This window comes from Penicillium coprophilum (assembly GCF_028826855.1).
Source record: "Penicillium coprophilum strain IBT 35676 chromosome Unknown utg000001l_segment0_segment0, whole genome shotgun sequence".
In the NCBI taxonomy this organism is placed as follows: domain Eukaryota; kingdom Fungi; phylum Ascomycota; class Eurotiomycetes; order Eurotiales; family Aspergillaceae; genus Penicillium; species Penicillium coprophilum.
The window spans coordinates 1,860,379-1,875,873 of record NW_026622720.1 but is presented as its reverse complement, the minus strand read 5'-3'; the positions used below and the strand labels follow the sequence as shown (position 1 = coordinate 1,875,873).

Here is a 15,495-nt window from a genome sequence, read left to right as displayed (position 1 = left end):
ACTGGCTGTGGGTTTAACTTTAGGAGCTATATACGTACCGGGTGGCAATAATTCGCTTTCAAGCTAGCCACTGGGCTCAAACTATTAACGAACATGGCACAGCAAGGATTTGATCAAAATTTACAACTCCTATCTAGTATTTTGGGCACACGGAGCCCTGGAAACTTAGTATAGAAAGGATGGCGCAGTTCCTTGATGAATAGATTGGCCAATGACAGATTTCTAAGTGTAATCTAGTATATGTTGCACCAGCGACTAGATCAAGGACAAAACACAAATGAGTTACACGATAAATGAACTTTACTGAGCAGTGAGTGGAAGGGGATTGTCAAACGGTGGAACAACGTGTATAGCCTAAGGTACCCACAGCATCAGAGCCTACATAAAGCAACCAGATCCCCTCGCCTCTCTGTTTCTCAATCTGTGCTTCATCTCCATCCTGCCTCTATAATTCATAAATATTTTTCCTCGTGGAACCAATTATATTCTACCACAATTACAGCAAACGGACCCAGGCCGTTGAGATACATGTATTGACACATGTGGGATTTTGAGACATTTCGGCCTCTCAAAGCAAAATCGAATACCAATTCTTCATTATGAAATAGTACGAGAGGAAGTCAGAGCTGCCAGGACTAGCAAAATCTGCGATTGGTAGTTACATTCTCAAGAATGATCCATCCATCACTCGATGCCAGCGGATGGCATGGCGAGATCAACTAGCTTCTGCAATCCAGCAACCCCTGATCACTAAAAACATCTTTTCCACTGGGATGATTTCCCATGAAGGGTCCTAGATCCACCGAGCTTGAGGCTTGCAGCCTCCTTCCCAGGGTGTAGCCCTACGGAAATTGGATGGACGACGACTTTCCAAAATGGCGAATGACCGTTCCGCAAGCCGGGTGCCACCAGCAGTACGAAGTCTGGCTATCAATAACGGGCGGCGGGCTTATGCAAAGCGGACCATGTTGTCTCTAGCTGAGTTGACAGGGGGGGTAACATCGATTCACCCAGCACCAAGAACAGTTCTGCTAGTTCGGCCACTTTCCCCAGTGGTCTAGCCCCACTGACCTCAAAGCTTGCAACCTCTTGCTCCTGGAACCCATTCAGCAACTTTTGCTTTGGCTTTTGTTTTCTATTTATATTTCATTATCATGGAGAATACTAATTATCTCTACGTACTTGCATGAGCTGGAATCATCTCGTCTCCTGATCATCGGTATTGATAGTGAGGGTATCCTGCAGATGAATGAGCCTGTGAGTTTTGTCATCAAGATGCCAAACGGCCGACAGAAATATCGAGCTGACGGTTGCTACTCAGTCTGTCACCCCGGCCAACGAGTATGATTCGTGCGCAATAACTAATATCTCATTGACGCATGGTCCTGGTCAATTGGCGACTGGTTCTAGCGCACCAATCCCTAGCCCCGGTGAGTAAGATTAAATAAAGTGACTAAATACACCAGCATGGACTTTCGTCACAACGTGATTGTGCCGAAAGATCTCGCCGCCAGAATGACCATAGCGTCAGGATATAGGCTTGTTGACAGCTTTGTTTTGAGAAGGCTCCTGGCTGCAGTTAGATTTATAGCTCTCCTTGTATCTATCGTCGCCTATGTCTTACCGATAAAGTCCCATGATGTCACTACCGGGCTTCTGATGTACAAAAGGCCTCCAGAGACGGCGAGTTGGTCCGCAGTATGCTCACACCCAACCTCATTCCTGAGTTCCGTTCGAGTGCGCTGCAGTCAGTTGAGAGCCTGATCACTGACCTCCAGTTCTGGATGAAGGAGAACAGCTTGCCTTACTACCGGCAACATCTTTCAGGCTCTTTACTTTTCAAATGCAATGATCAATCACAAATAATGTATTCCTTCATGAAGATTCTGTTACCTTCCCTCAATTTCCATCGCCTGAAACACCGGAATCGTGTGGACAGCTGAGGTTTGTGATGTATCTACTCTGGGAAACCCGTCAAAAGGCAATGGAAACCTACATGAATCTTCTTCAGCGTAGACGCCGTTCTCTATAGGCCCTTCTTTGCCGATGTGAATACAATTAGGTCGAAGGTGTGGAAGATGCGGCTGCTAATTGTAATTTCATAATCATATGCAACACTCATAGAACACCCACAAGACTCAATCAAGAGCTATCCCGCCATAGTACAGCCTTCTTCTTTCAGGAACAGGTGTTTTTTTGTACACAAGTTGCAAATGGTGGCATATGATTGAAACCCGTTCTAAATCTACCAGGTCGCATCAAGCATGTCTTGATGAACGCAAGTCTCATTTCAGCATTCAAGTCCGCGGCTGCGTATATAGACGTCTATCCAAAGCCCAATTCTAGTTTATAGCCAATTTGTCAAGTAAATTAGTGTAGAGTATAGACATATCAGCATCAAAATAAGCTTCAGCTCTAGTCAAAGACTTTTAGACAGTCGGCTACCATAATCACGCTTGCAATACTCATACCAATTTGGGGATTTCAAAGAACGCTGAATCTATTGCTTTACCTTAGTTATGGCGACAGGATTTGATGAATATTCATTTGACGGTGGCATTTTTGACCGGGTATTGCGTGCATATAAACGTACCACGCTGCACCATTGAACAAATTGTACAAAGCAAAAATAGAATGAAAGGATGATGGGCTTTTAGCACGCACCGAGATGTGAAACCTGCACAAAATCAGGCTGATAGATAGAATATACCGAAAGAGAAAACCACGACCTATGAGACACCGCCTGTGTTCTTTTTTTTTTTTTTCCAATTTCTAACTATTTTCAACGATAAATTTCAAATATATTGCCAGATGGGGATTCAAAGACCGAACCCATCAAAATGGCCCGCCAGACGGGAGTTGACCCTTAGCAAATTCAAAAGTTGAGCTCAATCTGATTCCATCCCAAAGAAGGAGCAATCGAAGCGTAAGACCTATCATATGTGAATTGAATGTTAAAGCAATAGAAGCCGGACAGAAATCTAATGCAAAGCAAAGGTAACCACGAGGGGAAAGGGATACAACCAACTAATACAAGGTGCTCTTCAGCGAACTAAACATGGATTGTAATCCCCGACGAGCCTTGTCAAGAGATTTTCTGGTTAGGCCACGTCGACCAAAAGTAGGAGTCGGGAAAGAGAAATATTCCTCACTGGGTGCTCCGAGAACACAGGTGGTGATCTTACGAGGCGGTCTCTTGGCCTGATTGATGATCTGATGGCATGATGGCTCGGAGCTTGCTGGGGTTGGAATTGTTTCACATTGTCGCAAAGGCGAGGGCATTTTCTCCCAAGTTAATTTCCGCGGAAGCCGCCTCAATTCCTCAGATGTCTCAAAAGCTTCATCGCGGCACTCCTGCCACTGGGATAGTGAGCGAATGACACTAGACTCCACAAAGCCATTGCCGACAGCCAAATCTGGTTCTTCGTATGTCTGGGTGCTGCCAAAATCAGTGATTGTTTCGTCGTTTCTGTCGCTCTCATCCTTCGTCCATTTTCCATGTGGGGAATAAAACTTGAAGACCCGTCCGGTCGATTCGCGTACAAGCTTCGTGCCCCGGAGCTCGAACAAACTTTCGTCTGTGCCATCCAAAAGTACAAGCACTGGGTCAATATAGTGAGAGGCTCGGTTGAGAACTGAGTGAATCCGCCACATCTCACTTCCCTGTGGGTTCTTCGGTTGCGCTAAAATGATAGCAAGGGAATCGGATGGGGAGGTCGCGCTGTGGGTGTACACCCGTAGACCCATCCAGTTAAAGTGATGTATTCCCTCATCAACATCAATCCAGGCCTGTCTATCTGCAAAAATGTTGTTTAGCGCATGTTCGGCAACCGTATTGAAGTCCGGGTTGGGGCTGGATGGAAGTATATCCTCATCCAGCTCGCCATGTCTTGGAGGCGACCCATAACCCCGACCCCATGCCTCATCCCACACCTCTTCGTCAATAGTTGCAAGTGATGGTTTATACTTGGGCTGTATGAGATGGCGAGGAATGGGATGGATTTCATTGTGAAGGTTTGCCTCTGGCAAAGAATAGTTGAGAGATTCATGTGTGTTGGAGGTATTCGTAGCCACCTCTTCGGCGTCCTCTGCCCAATCAAAATCACAACGACGAAAAAGCTCGTCAAGTGGAGCAGTCTGGGTTGAAGAAGATTTATGTAAGTTTCTGTCCTGCTCTGGCACAATTTGCAGAGGATCCATATAACAAACCTTGACGGAAGGCGGCATTTTGATAGAGTTTCGCAATATTGATATTGATGATATAATTGTTAAATAGCAAGTGGGTATGCAGTGCTTAGATCGATGTATATGCGAAGCAAATGTTAGAAGGTAAGCAAGATTGTCTCTGGGAAGAGGTGCTAGGTTACCGTGGTGTTTATGCTGTCCTGTGTTGTCTTGGATATAGAAGGAACGCGGTGCTTTGCTCTTTTTGCCTGAACAAAGCTCACAAAATAGTCTCAGGTGAGTAGGAATAAGTGTTTGCTATAGACTGCTATATGGGAATCCTCAAGCCTATATATTAGATTGATCGGGGGCAGTGACCGGGGCTTAGGACTATTTATCGACATCCGACGAGGAAGTGAACACAATGGCATTCATTTTATCTTTGTACAGTTATAACGAGTCTCAAGTTGTTTATCATTATAGTGTGTTGGGTTCTTTGTTAAGTCCAAGATGACCACCCCAATTAGGGCTTCAAAGGGACCCCGTTTCTTTAACAATCTCAATGAGACAAGAAGAGGCTTTGTCTCTCATTCTGACCATCCTCCAGTATATACAAAGAATAACATGACATGTATTCAGAGACAACCCACATTACATGCATTGCCCCCGAATAATCATGTCAAATGCTTAACATAGAAAGGAGTGTTGGTGAGCGCTACAACTTGTAAAGCTTGTGCTATAAAGTTGTCTATTGTATGGCACGTTCATACGAGATGTACATGATTCTTGTATCAAAAATAGCCTAGTTCTTGCCAACTCTCAAACTAGTAGAGCAAAGCTATGTGCACGTTGGGTAAAATTATTATATGTGCTGTATAATGGCGTGAGTACCTAGGAAATTACCACATATATATGTTCCGCAAAGGTTCAACCATTCTTCCGCTTCGTGCATGCTGATAGTTTCTGCCAAACTTGCCCTGGTGGTAGTTCATGATTACTTAAGATTGCACTTACGTTATCTACTTTCCTCACAATCTCCGAGTTTCTGACTCCGTTGTATTTATATCTACAGTGTACAGTATGAGACAACAGCAGTAAACAAAAAGGAACGACTTAGGCGTCCGGTTAAAGCTTCTACATAGGGTCCGGATAACCTACACAATCACTTACACGATTTCCTGCACGGCGAGTAAAATTTCCCTTTTGGTCGTAGTCCGATTGTAAGATAAGGAATCGGCCTTCTTGCCGCGCTGTATGTGCTTACATAATAAATGACGCCAGAGTCCCCCGCACAGCTCGTGATTGTTCTATTTATTTTGGCTTCGACGCTTCGTTTCTGTTGGAAATTTTGATCCATGACCTATTTACGAGCGTGTATCAGATCAATTGGACACCTGCGACTCCCCCATCCCTTTAAACCCTCACTTCTCTCCGCAAACCCCACCCCCTTCCCTCTCACAGCCTACCGAACCTCTATTCGACGCACCATGGCTTCCGCAATGGCAAAGCGTCTCGAAGGCAAGACTATTGTTGTTACTGGTGCCTCGTCGGGCATTGGAAAGAGCACTGCCAAGGAGTTCGCCCGCACGTCGCCCAAAAACCTGAAGTTGATCATCACCGCGCGCCGGATCGATACATTGAAGGAAGTCGCAGCAGAGATCAAGCAGGAGGTTGGCGATGGTGTCCAAGTTCTCCCTGTCAAGCTGGATGTCAGCAACCCGGAGGAGGTCAATAACTTTGTTTCCTCCCTGCCAGAGGAGTTCAGAGAGATTGATGTCCTTGTCAACAATGCGTGAGTCATCCACATCAAGTTGAACTGATTGATATGTAAGATTGATACTGATATCAGACGTGCAGTGGTTTGGTCAAGGGTGTTGCCCAGGCACCTGAGATCGCTGCCGAGGATATCAAGGTCATGTTTGACACCAACGTCACTGGTCTTATCAACATGACCCAGGCCATCCTGCCCATCTTCAAGAAGCGCTCTGAGGGTGGCCGTGGTGATATTATTAACATTGGCAGCATTGCCGGTCGCGAGCCTTACTCTGGCGGTAGCATCTACTGCGCCACCAAGGCTGCTGTCCGTTCCTTCACTGATGCGATGAGAAAGGAGCTCATCGCCACGAGGATTCGTGTTATTGAAATTGACCCTGGTCAGGTTGAGACGGTATGGTTATCGCAAAGACTTACAGTTACCTTTGGTATGATGCTGATACCTATGAATAGGAGTTCTCCGTTGTGCGATTCAATGGAGATAAGTCCAAGGCTGATGCTGTCTACAAGTAAGTCATGCCAAATAACCAAAACACGCAATGTAACTAACCATTGGCAGGGGTGTCGAGCCATTGACTGGTGATGACATCGCGGAGATTGTAGTCTTTGCCGCTGGGCGTCGTGAGAATGTTGTTATCGCCGATACCCTGGTCTTCCCCAGCCACCAGGTAAGTTCTTTTTTGCAGTTAGATTTTCCTGTGTACAGGTATTAATTGTTCTGTAGGCTGCGGCTGGTATCTTGCACCGCAAGTCATAACTTGCACGCCACGAATTCGAATGAACATTTAGAGGCTTGTAGCGCTCAGTGTACATATTCCGGAACGCTCACGTGCTGCCGCATCAATACGAAGAACATATTTTATCGCCACAATATAGATTCGGGTTGGGTCCGTAAGGCCTAATGAAAGATATCATGCTTCGTATATTGCATAGTATACATGAGAAATGTACACATCTATTATTGAGGCGGAGCGACGTTAACCAAGTCACGGTTATTTTCCCCCAACCTCATTGCAAACATGACCAGATGATCAGAGAGCGGCAAGAGCCAGAACAGCTGCAACACCACCGGCAGCCCAGCGCGCGTTTCCAGTAATCATAGGCATAGCAGCGTTGCCACTCTCCGTTTGGCTGGTAGCGGCAGCGCTGCTGCTATCCGAGGGACCACCAGTGCTAGTGCCAGTGCTGGTGCCACTGGTAGTCGAAGCGGAGGTGGTCAAAGTAGCGCCGCTAGTCGAAGCAGCGGTAGAAACTGAGGCCGAGGCACCCTTAGTGGCGGCAGCCTTGTCAGTCTCAGTTGCGGTGATCGTAACGGGCATCAATGCGCCACCGGGGATTTCAGTGAGGGCCACGGCAGAGGTAAACGTGGAGGTTGAGCCATGCTCATCGAAAGTTGCGCCGCAGTCGGCAGTTTTGGAATCGTACTTGCAGCTCTCAGCAATCGTACTATTTCAGGAAAAGATCAGCTATGCCTTGTGGAGTAGAAGTGGATTGTTTGCAGGGCTAGATACTGACATCTGATCCATTTTGTATCCTAGACTGACGGTTGAAGAGCCCTGGGCTACGGTCATGCCGTTAGGGGGAAGACCACATTCGTCGGAATCGACGTCGGCAGGACAATTGATGAAGTATTGGGTCATGGAGCCGGACTGGAATAGATATCAATTAGCTTTTTTCAGGATTCATTCATCGATGGATGGTTGCGCTTACGGTACCAATGACCTTGCCCTCAATGCGCTGCTCATCGAAGCCCGGGAGGAACAGAGTGACTGTCTCGGCAGCGATCGCGGCAGTGGCACCGGCCAGAACAGCGAGAGATTGGATACGCATGTTGTATAGAGTTAATATAACGAATGTGGGGGTATAGTCAAACGAACGACAGGGGACTTTTTGCGAAGATATGAGAGAACAGGGCCATGGCTCATGGTATTTATTTCGGGGCAGCAAACAGCCCTGGAGGTCCCAGGGCCCAGTCTAAAGCTAATTGGGATAATGCATAAATGGCGTTGAAATGGAGAGTTCCTATTGGCTGCTTTGTTCGCATCCTGAAGGATCAAGTGATATTGTCTAACCTATTTGGGCATTAGCGTGGGGCTAGTCTCGATGAAATCTACACTATACCCAATCAGGCCATCTGAACCCCTTTAGCCACTGCAAAAATAGCTCCGAAGGGGCAACTTGCCCCTAAGAATTAAGAGGCACAATACATTGAACTCCAGGTTTCAGCCAAATGAAACAGATGAAAGATGGATGTCTGTGGGAATCTGGACTCTCTCTTGTCTGGGCAAATTACTCTCCAGCCAACTATGAGATCTCCTTACCTGAAGGTGTGTGCTAGTACATTTGTATCATTCATATCACAAAGTGGTGGATCTTTGAAAATTAGCATCAAGCTAGTCCTTAGCAGAGTGCCTCACTGAGACTGCCTTCAGCCTCAACCCCTTCTATCCCGGATTCCTCAATGCTGACCAATTTTGTTGGGTTCGAGTTGATAGCCATTTTAGCATTTTAGCATTCAAGATCACTTATCTGCAGTGGGGATTCTTGCCAGATAGGAAATTACTTTTCTACACACGGAATATTGCGTACCCTAGGTATGAGCGATTCATTCCGTCAAGACCTTAGTCAGACGGCAGGGTCAACTGATTTTATTTTTGTTTTTGATGCCCATCGCTATTACCGCGTCGTTCAAAAAGTGGTCTTCTAAAGCTCCTTTTCGTTGATCATTTGTTTCTACTCACATCCATCGATAGCCGCGTTGAAGCCTCTTCAATTCGGTCCGAAGCTCCGCAAACACAACATTTTGAAAATCATCCGTGAGCCCCGAGTTGCGAAATGCAAGCTGCCTCGCTGGGTAGCCTTGTGCCCCAAAGTATCTACCAACCGGAAGTCCGCTAAGCTAACAGGGTGGTTGGCTGAAGCTAATTGCCAAGCTTCAAATAGAGTAAAACTAAGCGATTAGCTAGTCTCCTTCTCTTCACGAGCCAACCATGCCTATCTCGACTGAATAGCCTAAGGCATTGGAGACAGCCTACCATTGTGGCTGATGCTGCAGGTGATCACTTCCCACCAAACTTCCAAGATATTTCTTCCGAAGGATGCCCACGCTGCAACCTGATTCGAGTACAGTCGTTCGTGACAGCGGTCACATTCAAACAGCTCCCATTTAGGCTTGATTTTATGCTTAGAAGCCCCTTGGCAAGGCATATTTCTGCCTTGGCGTAGACTACAAGAAGGAGCTCTGACTTCCTCGATTCTCTATAAAGGAGGGTTATCTGCACCATCCCGCAAAGGTTTACTATTCCCACCACCTGAAGAATAAAAAGCATCACTACTACCAGACAAGTCATTTCTCACATCAATCAACTATTTCGCTACCGCAGCAATGGCAGGAAAGATCGATGTCAACAATAAGATCTATAAGCTAGCCGCCATGCCCTTTATTTTGGAACGCAAAGGCGACTACGATGAAGCCATTAAAGTCTACAAGAGCGCCATTAGTATTTTAGATGAAGCAACCAAGGTATACAAGAAAGGCAATGTCCTCAAAATCAACAGAAAAATGTTCGAGAGACAGGTCCAAGTTCATCGAGAACGCTTGGCCTATCTCGACGATCTAAAGCGCAAAGGCAGCTTCGATGATATAATCTTGCCTCCGACGATCCTAGATGCGATGGAGGAAATGGAGATCGAGGACGGGAAGACTTGGTCGTTAACCCAGGTCAGCCACAACATCCGGGGCGTGGCACACCTCTTCCAAATTGCTGACACTTCTCAACATTCAGATCCGGAGAGATCTGAATACTTTCCACGGAGATGATCCCAGTAAATCTACAAAGGATATCAGCACAGCTCCAGCCCATATCCGCCCATTCCTCAATACCGACACCGCGCAACGCCCCTTCTTCTCGCTGACCCTTTCTCCGTCGGCACCTACGATCACTTATCGGATCACGCATTCCTCGGAGCTTGTCAATCTGGGTATGCGCTCATATTGGTTTTTCGTCAAAGACTCGACAAACACACACATCTTATACGCCCTTCAATTCGTCTGGAGCAACGAAGCACCCATCGTCGAGACCGTCCTCCGACGCGCCGGTGAATTCTTACCCCAAATCGGAGCGACGAGTGTGAAATTACAGAAGATGAAAGGAGGTACTTTCCGGATGATTACACGGACAATCCCTGATATGGGCGCAATAACTGAGGTTCCGGATGGAGAGGCCCAGAGAAAGGATTGGTCGCCGCGACGATTTGAGTACGGGGGGGGCGCAATTTCGTTTGGAAGACTGCTGCAGCAGAGGGTAAGAAGGAGAGTGGGATGTTTGGGAGCTTTGGTATCGCTTGGGAGACTTTGTATGAAACCAAGCGTGTGTGGGCTAAGAGTGGAAGCAGGACTGGGAAGATGGAAGATGAAATTGTTGGCCCCAGGCTGTGTTGGGGAGAGAAGAAGGGGGGTAATGGTGCTGATCACAGCATTCACATGGTCGGTGGCCTGGACTATTATTTCAGAGAGCATTTGCTCGCGGTTCAATTATCAAGGTTGGCTCGCGTCAGCTATCCTCCACAAAAGGATACCAAAGGCATCGAAGCAGCATCAGCAGGTTTGGGTTGGCTTTCCCTTGCTTCATCTTTGGCGTGAAAGGCTGGCAAGAATCCTCGGGGGGTTTTTTTCGCTACGTATGTTCCACATTTTCATGATACCGGCTCTTGCTTTTTATTCGCAGTCAGAAAATTGAACATCACTTCAATCAATCATCATCTAACCCTCGGGTCAGACGTATATAGCCGATGCTTTATGAGGTCAGCCGTCCGCCGGCTGTTGAAGTTGCTCCAAAAAGTCTTGATCCAAATCACCAGCGTAAAAGCCTAGATTTTGAGCGAAAAGAGGTTGTTGTCTACACAGCGTCAGTATGGATGAACATTTGAGAAAAAAGCCACATACCTGTTCATCGGAATGGAGGTGACCATTTCCTCGAACAAGGCATCAAATCCCTCGGTTTCTGCAAAAGTAATCCCTGCCGGTGATTGCAAAGTTGAAATAGCACAAGTATCGACAGCGGGATTCGCTGGGGCAATGATGGAATTTTCCGGGTGCGTTTCCAACATTTGTAAATCAGGTGGGTGGACAACCCCATTAGAAAAGGCGTCAATTCGAACATTCTCGACTCTTGTAGATTGTACATTAACAAATCTCTGGAGAGTTCCCATCCCGGCCTCCAAATTCTGCAGGTACAAACGAAGTCGGTTTTCGAAGGCCCGTCTTTCATCTGAGTCAATATCAGGATGAACAATACTAAAGCACTGCTGACATTGTAGAGCAAAGCAACACAGGAGGGGTGATAAATGTACTGCGCCAGTTAATTCCAAATATCTATCCAACAAATTAATACTGGATTGGACAAGATTGACAAGCAAGGCCTTTTCGGTCATGTCATGCGTTGGGCTTCTTTTCAAGGAATCCAACTTCACAAAGAGGCATGTGAGATGCAATGTGAGTAATGAGGGATTGTTGTACTCTGAGCCTCTGGTGTGTGGGTATTTCTCAACAGATACTTTCTGTAGGGCCTCAACGGCTTGTAGAGTAGCTGACAACTCGCGCTCATCTGCGCGCAGCAGATTGGTCGACATGTATAAGATTCGAGCCAGATACATCATGATCTGACGGAGGCTATTAAAAATGCTCAAGGCTCGCAGGGGCCCTTTGGGCGTATTTTGATATCCACCCTCTGAAGCTCGTTGGGGTACCGACCATACATCCCACTCTTCTATGGTATCTTCGTTGATTGGCCCTTCTTTCTGTTGCTCTTCCAATGACATGCACGGTGCTTTGTTCAAAACAGCGGACAAAATGTTGTCAAGTAGAATGCATCCATGGAAAGTATTACGATATCGGTTGTTCTTAGAAGTCATCGGCAAAGTCACCAGCATTCTGGAAGCCTGACCAGCAAGCCTCCACGAATTTTTGATATCACCTAGCCTCAGCTGGAGGAGAGCGAGAATAATGACTGCTTGTATGTGTCCGAGTTCCAAATTTGGCGAATGAGTCATAACTCGTCCGCAGATTGATTGTTGTATTCGCAAAGGATCTGGCTGCTTTGAGTCTGTGCCATTTTTTGTGGATGATTCGTAAGCTACGACTGCCCACAGAACTAAGCTTGAAACATGACTTGGGCTAGCTTCGGGTCCGAGACTGGTATGCATTGTCCGAAATAGATCACGGCGCTCCAGAATTGGGAACCAGCAGTGCGTATATGTGAAATAATTCTCTAGCATGCTGAGTGTATCCGGTGGAAACGGTAGAAACAGACAATCCGGCTGGTTTGTTCCAGCATTTCGAATTTCTTGCGGCATGGAAGGCTCATTCACGCCCGAGGTTGCAGGCTCAGTACCAGCAGTAACCACGCCGGTTGTGTTGATTGTCTCCAAGGTATCCCATTCTGATTCATCATAAGCGGCTGTTGTTAAATGCTCTTGAGAATCATTCTCAATCAATCTGGACAAATATTTGACAAGGCGGGACTGTCGCCAGATTGTTGCAGGATCTCTAGAGAGGAAGTGGTCATTGTTTCTCGACTTTGTCAAAAGATCATGCACTGTTCTCTCACTGTTCGGCACATGCTGCAGAACAAGCCCAAGGACTGTTTCCAAGCTTCGAACATATCCAGGGGCCAAGCCTCGTCGCCCACCGCCATTTTGATAACTGCAAGTACGATTTGCCGTGTGGCAGATGGAGCAAGTAGGCTGTCCCCCGTCACACTTGGACTTTCGCCGACGACATTGATCGCATGCCCGGCAAATTCGCTGTCGTTTGGAAGGCCGAGGGCTAGGCATGTTTTATCGATAACAAGATAACCACCATTCGCTCTCGACCTTTCATGGACATCAAAACTGATGTCGTTTGCTATACCACGTGATCGGTAATGCTTTTAGCCGAAACTCAACGGCAACGACTTCCTCACCTTTGAGTGACAAATGGTATCATGAGAGGAAAGAAGAAAGACTGAATCGATTCAATGCGTTCATATGAGCGGTAAATATGTCAGCAGCACAGTCACCATCTCCCTCAAGTGCGTCTGGTCCACAAGAAGGCCCTGGCTCTCGACGATACAGCGCCGATGCTACCATTTTACTGGTTGGACATTTTGGAGCTGGCAAGAAAACTCTAGGACTCATTGCCTCCGTTGCTCTTCGTCGACGCTTTATTGACTTCGACGCATTCTTCCGAGGCCAATTCCACTTCTCACCTCAAGAGTTTATTGCAGAACATGGGTTCAGGCGATATCGCGAAGTAGAGATAGAGGTGTCTCATGATATTCTCACAAAGTATCAAACTGGCTGTGTCATTGCTGGCCTTGGCTTTGCAGGCAGTCCGGCTCAGCGGCAATTGTTGGGAACTTTTGCACAGCACCATCCCATTGTGTATGTGCGAAGAAGCAAAACAGACCTTCGACACTTTATAGAAATCAACCCGAATACTTTTGACCACATCTTTCACATTGAGAATGCTTTCTTCGAGTCATGTTCCAACTTTGACTTTTTCAACATGACGCAAGAGTCGAGTCCACTGGCCGAGAGTCAGACACACACACCACTCAAACTGAAAGAGGTTGAACGTATATTTGTTGCCTTTTTACATCGCATATTTGGCACTTCACACAAGCAGCTTTTTTCGGTTGATTTTTTTTCTGCCACTCATACATACGCCCTTGTCCTGTCCTTGTTTGAGGCGAATCTGGACCCCGAATGTTTGGATGCAGGTGCTGATGCCATTCATCTGACATTGAGTCATGAGGAATATAGTCGTGATAATATATTGGCTCTACTATCGGCCTATATGACGTTTATCAGGAAACACACCCGCATCCCAATAATCCTTGATGCACAAACAGATACAGAGAGGGACTCGACAAGCTATTTGAAATTCTTGGAAATGGTAGCACCACGGGTAGCTCCTGATGCTTTCACTTGTGTGCTCCGAAATAAAGAGACTGTTCGGCGAATTCATGCTACCAAAGGTCATTCTAAAATGATCGCCCTATATGACCAAAAGGGACCTCTAGGAGTTGAGATGTCTGGCTCCCATATTCCTAATCTTCGAACGTGGCTGGAAGACCCGGGGTTCGATGCTCTTCGCATCACCGGTCAACATGCAGTTGCAGAAGACGCACTTTCCTGCATTGCTTTCCGCCAAATGTTGACAAATGCTCTCAATATTCCAGTCATCGCATATCATACCAAGCCAGACGAGCGAGCTTCCATCCTCTTGAACCCGACCTTGTCCCCGATACGAGTCAGTCCTGGTCAAGGCTCTATACTTTCTCTGCAAGACATGCAGCATGCCCTGAAATCTTTGTCTCTACGTTCTACTAAGTTGTTCAAGATTGTGGGCCAAGATCTCCGTCATAGTCTGTCGCCTGCAATGCACAATGCAGCCTATTCTTCCTGTGGGCTCCCCCATAAGTATGACTACGATGAGATCCAAAGCTTTCGCGAAATTGAACTCTTGTTGAAGGCACCATCCTTTGATGACAGGTTTGGTGGTTTAATCATTTCCTTGCCATTCAAAAATGATGTTCTGCCATTGCTCGACGAAATCAGTCCTGACGCCAGAGACATCAATGCAGTCAACACCGTGGTACTCGAGCACAAAATTCAGTCGAATGGAGTGAGGACTCCCTTTTACCGTGGATACAATACGGACTACATCGGAATCAAAGATTGCGTTCACAGTCACCTCTCTCCAGCAAACGCAGTTCGGAATGGTAGTACGGCTCTGATTATCGGCGCTGGTGGAATGGCCCATGCTGCTGTGTATGCCTGTTATCAATTAGGAGTTCGACAGATTTTTATCTACAACAGAACACTTTCAAACGCCCAAAAGCTGGCCCGTTACTATAATGCATGGGCCAGGTCCAAGGGGGACAGGATCTTTCATTTAGATGTTCTCGAGTCAGTAGAAGACCCCTGGCCATCAGACTTCCGTCTTCCAACAATCTTGATTTCCTGCATTCCTGGGAGGCATGTTGGCACTCAGTTGCCTGTCATCTTTCAAGTCTCTGAGAGCTGGCTTGGAAGTCGAACGGGAGGAGTATTTGTTGAGGTAAGCTGTTTTTGCCTCTCTTCCTCTGGCCATCTTAGGCAACTGACACCTTCATTAGGTTGGCTACGGTCCGTCGAAGACCTGTTTGATGGAGCAGATGACTCCCTGGTCAATGAAAGGGTGGGTCATCGTCGATGGATTAAAGGTTCTTGTCAAACAAGGCATTGTCCAATACGAGCTCTTTACACAGAGACCAGCACCGGTGCACGTCATGCAGCGAGCTGTTCAAGAAGAGGCTATCAACAAAGGGTATTTCTATATAAAATGATCTCCCACTTGTTGTTAAAGTCTTTTTAGTTCGCTGGTCGACTTGGAATCCAGTTTATAATTACAAAGAATCCGTCATGACGATAGAATCTCATTGTATTTGATCGTATAATCTTCCTCTATACTTACGGCTAAAATCTGAAGCGACACGGGCAATTTCTTAACCTATCCCCGCAACTGAGCGGGTG

At 46.6% G+C, this 15,495-nt stretch overlaps 7 protein-coding genes across 7 annotated transcripts; 4 read left to right on the top strand and 3 right to left on the bottom strand.

The window, feature by feature from the left end:
- Positions 1–875: 875 nt before the first annotated feature.
- Positions 876–1,538, top strand: N7500_000693 (uncharacterized protein; the record flags this gene model as incomplete). Its single annotated transcript, XM_056671839.1, has 3 exons — positions 876–995; positions 1,192–1,341; positions 1,467–1,538. The coding sequence occupies 3 exons, from the start codon at positions 876–878 to the stop codon at positions 1,536–1,538; spliced, it is 342 nt and encodes a 113-aa protein (XP_056537412.1).
- Positions 1,539–3,027: 1,489 nt separating this feature from the next.
- N7500_000692 (uncharacterized protein) lies at positions 3,028–4,227 on the bottom strand (the record flags this gene model as incomplete). The annotated part of the gene is made up of 1 exon (XM_056671838.1): positions 3,028–4,227. One exon carries the CDS (start codon positions 4,225–4,227, stop codon positions 3,028–3,030), a length of 1,200 nt encoding a protein of 399 aa, XP_056537411.1.
- A 1,292-nt stretch (positions 4,228–5,519) lies between these two features.
- On the top strand, positions 5,520–6,694 carry N7500_000691 (SDR family oxidoreductase; the record flags this gene model as incomplete). Its single annotated transcript, XM_056671837.1, has 5 exons — positions 5,520–5,956; positions 6,022–6,331; positions 6,391–6,446; positions 6,497–6,605; positions 6,662–6,694. The coding sequence occupies 5 exons, from the start codon at positions 5,520–5,522 to the stop codon at positions 6,692–6,694; spliced, it is 945 nt and encodes a 314-aa protein (XP_056537410.1).
- A 274-nt stretch (positions 6,695–6,968) lies between these two features.
- Positions 6,969–7,767, bottom strand: N7500_000690 (uncharacterized protein; the record flags this gene model as incomplete). Its single annotated transcript, XM_056671836.1, has 3 exons — positions 6,969–7,383; positions 7,453–7,586; positions 7,648–7,767. The coding sequence occupies 3 exons, from the start codon at positions 7,765–7,767 to the stop codon at positions 6,969–6,971; spliced, it is 669 nt and encodes a 222-aa protein (XP_056537409.1).
- Positions 7,768–9,322: 1,555 nt separating this feature from the next.
- Positions 9,323–10,579, top strand: N7500_000689 (uncharacterized protein; the record flags this gene model as incomplete). The annotated part of the gene is made up of 3 exons (XM_056671835.1): positions 9,323–9,658; positions 9,723–10,241; positions 10,307–10,579. 3 exons carry the CDS (start codon positions 9,323–9,325, stop codon positions 10,577–10,579), a joined length of 1,128 nt encoding a protein of 375 aa, XP_056537408.1.
- Positions 10,580–10,741: 162 nt separating this feature from the next.
- On the bottom strand, positions 10,742–12,771 carry N7500_000688 (Zn(II)2Cys6 transcription factor; the record flags this gene model as incomplete). Its single annotated transcript, XM_056671834.1, has 2 exons — positions 10,742–10,835; positions 10,883–12,771. The coding sequence occupies 2 exons, from the start codon at positions 12,769–12,771 to the stop codon at positions 10,742–10,744; spliced, it is 1,983 nt and encodes a 660-aa protein (XP_056537407.1).
- A 205-nt stretch (positions 12,772–12,976) lies between these two features.
- On the top strand, positions 12,977–15,308 carry N7500_000687 (putative pentafunctional AROM polypeptide; the record flags this gene model as incomplete). Its single annotated transcript, XM_056671833.1, has 2 exons — positions 12,977–15,040; positions 15,099–15,308. The coding sequence occupies 2 exons, from the start codon at positions 12,977–12,979 to the stop codon at positions 15,306–15,308; spliced, it is 2,274 nt and encodes a 757-aa protein (XP_056537406.1).
- Positions 15,309–15,495: the final 187 nt, after the last annotated feature.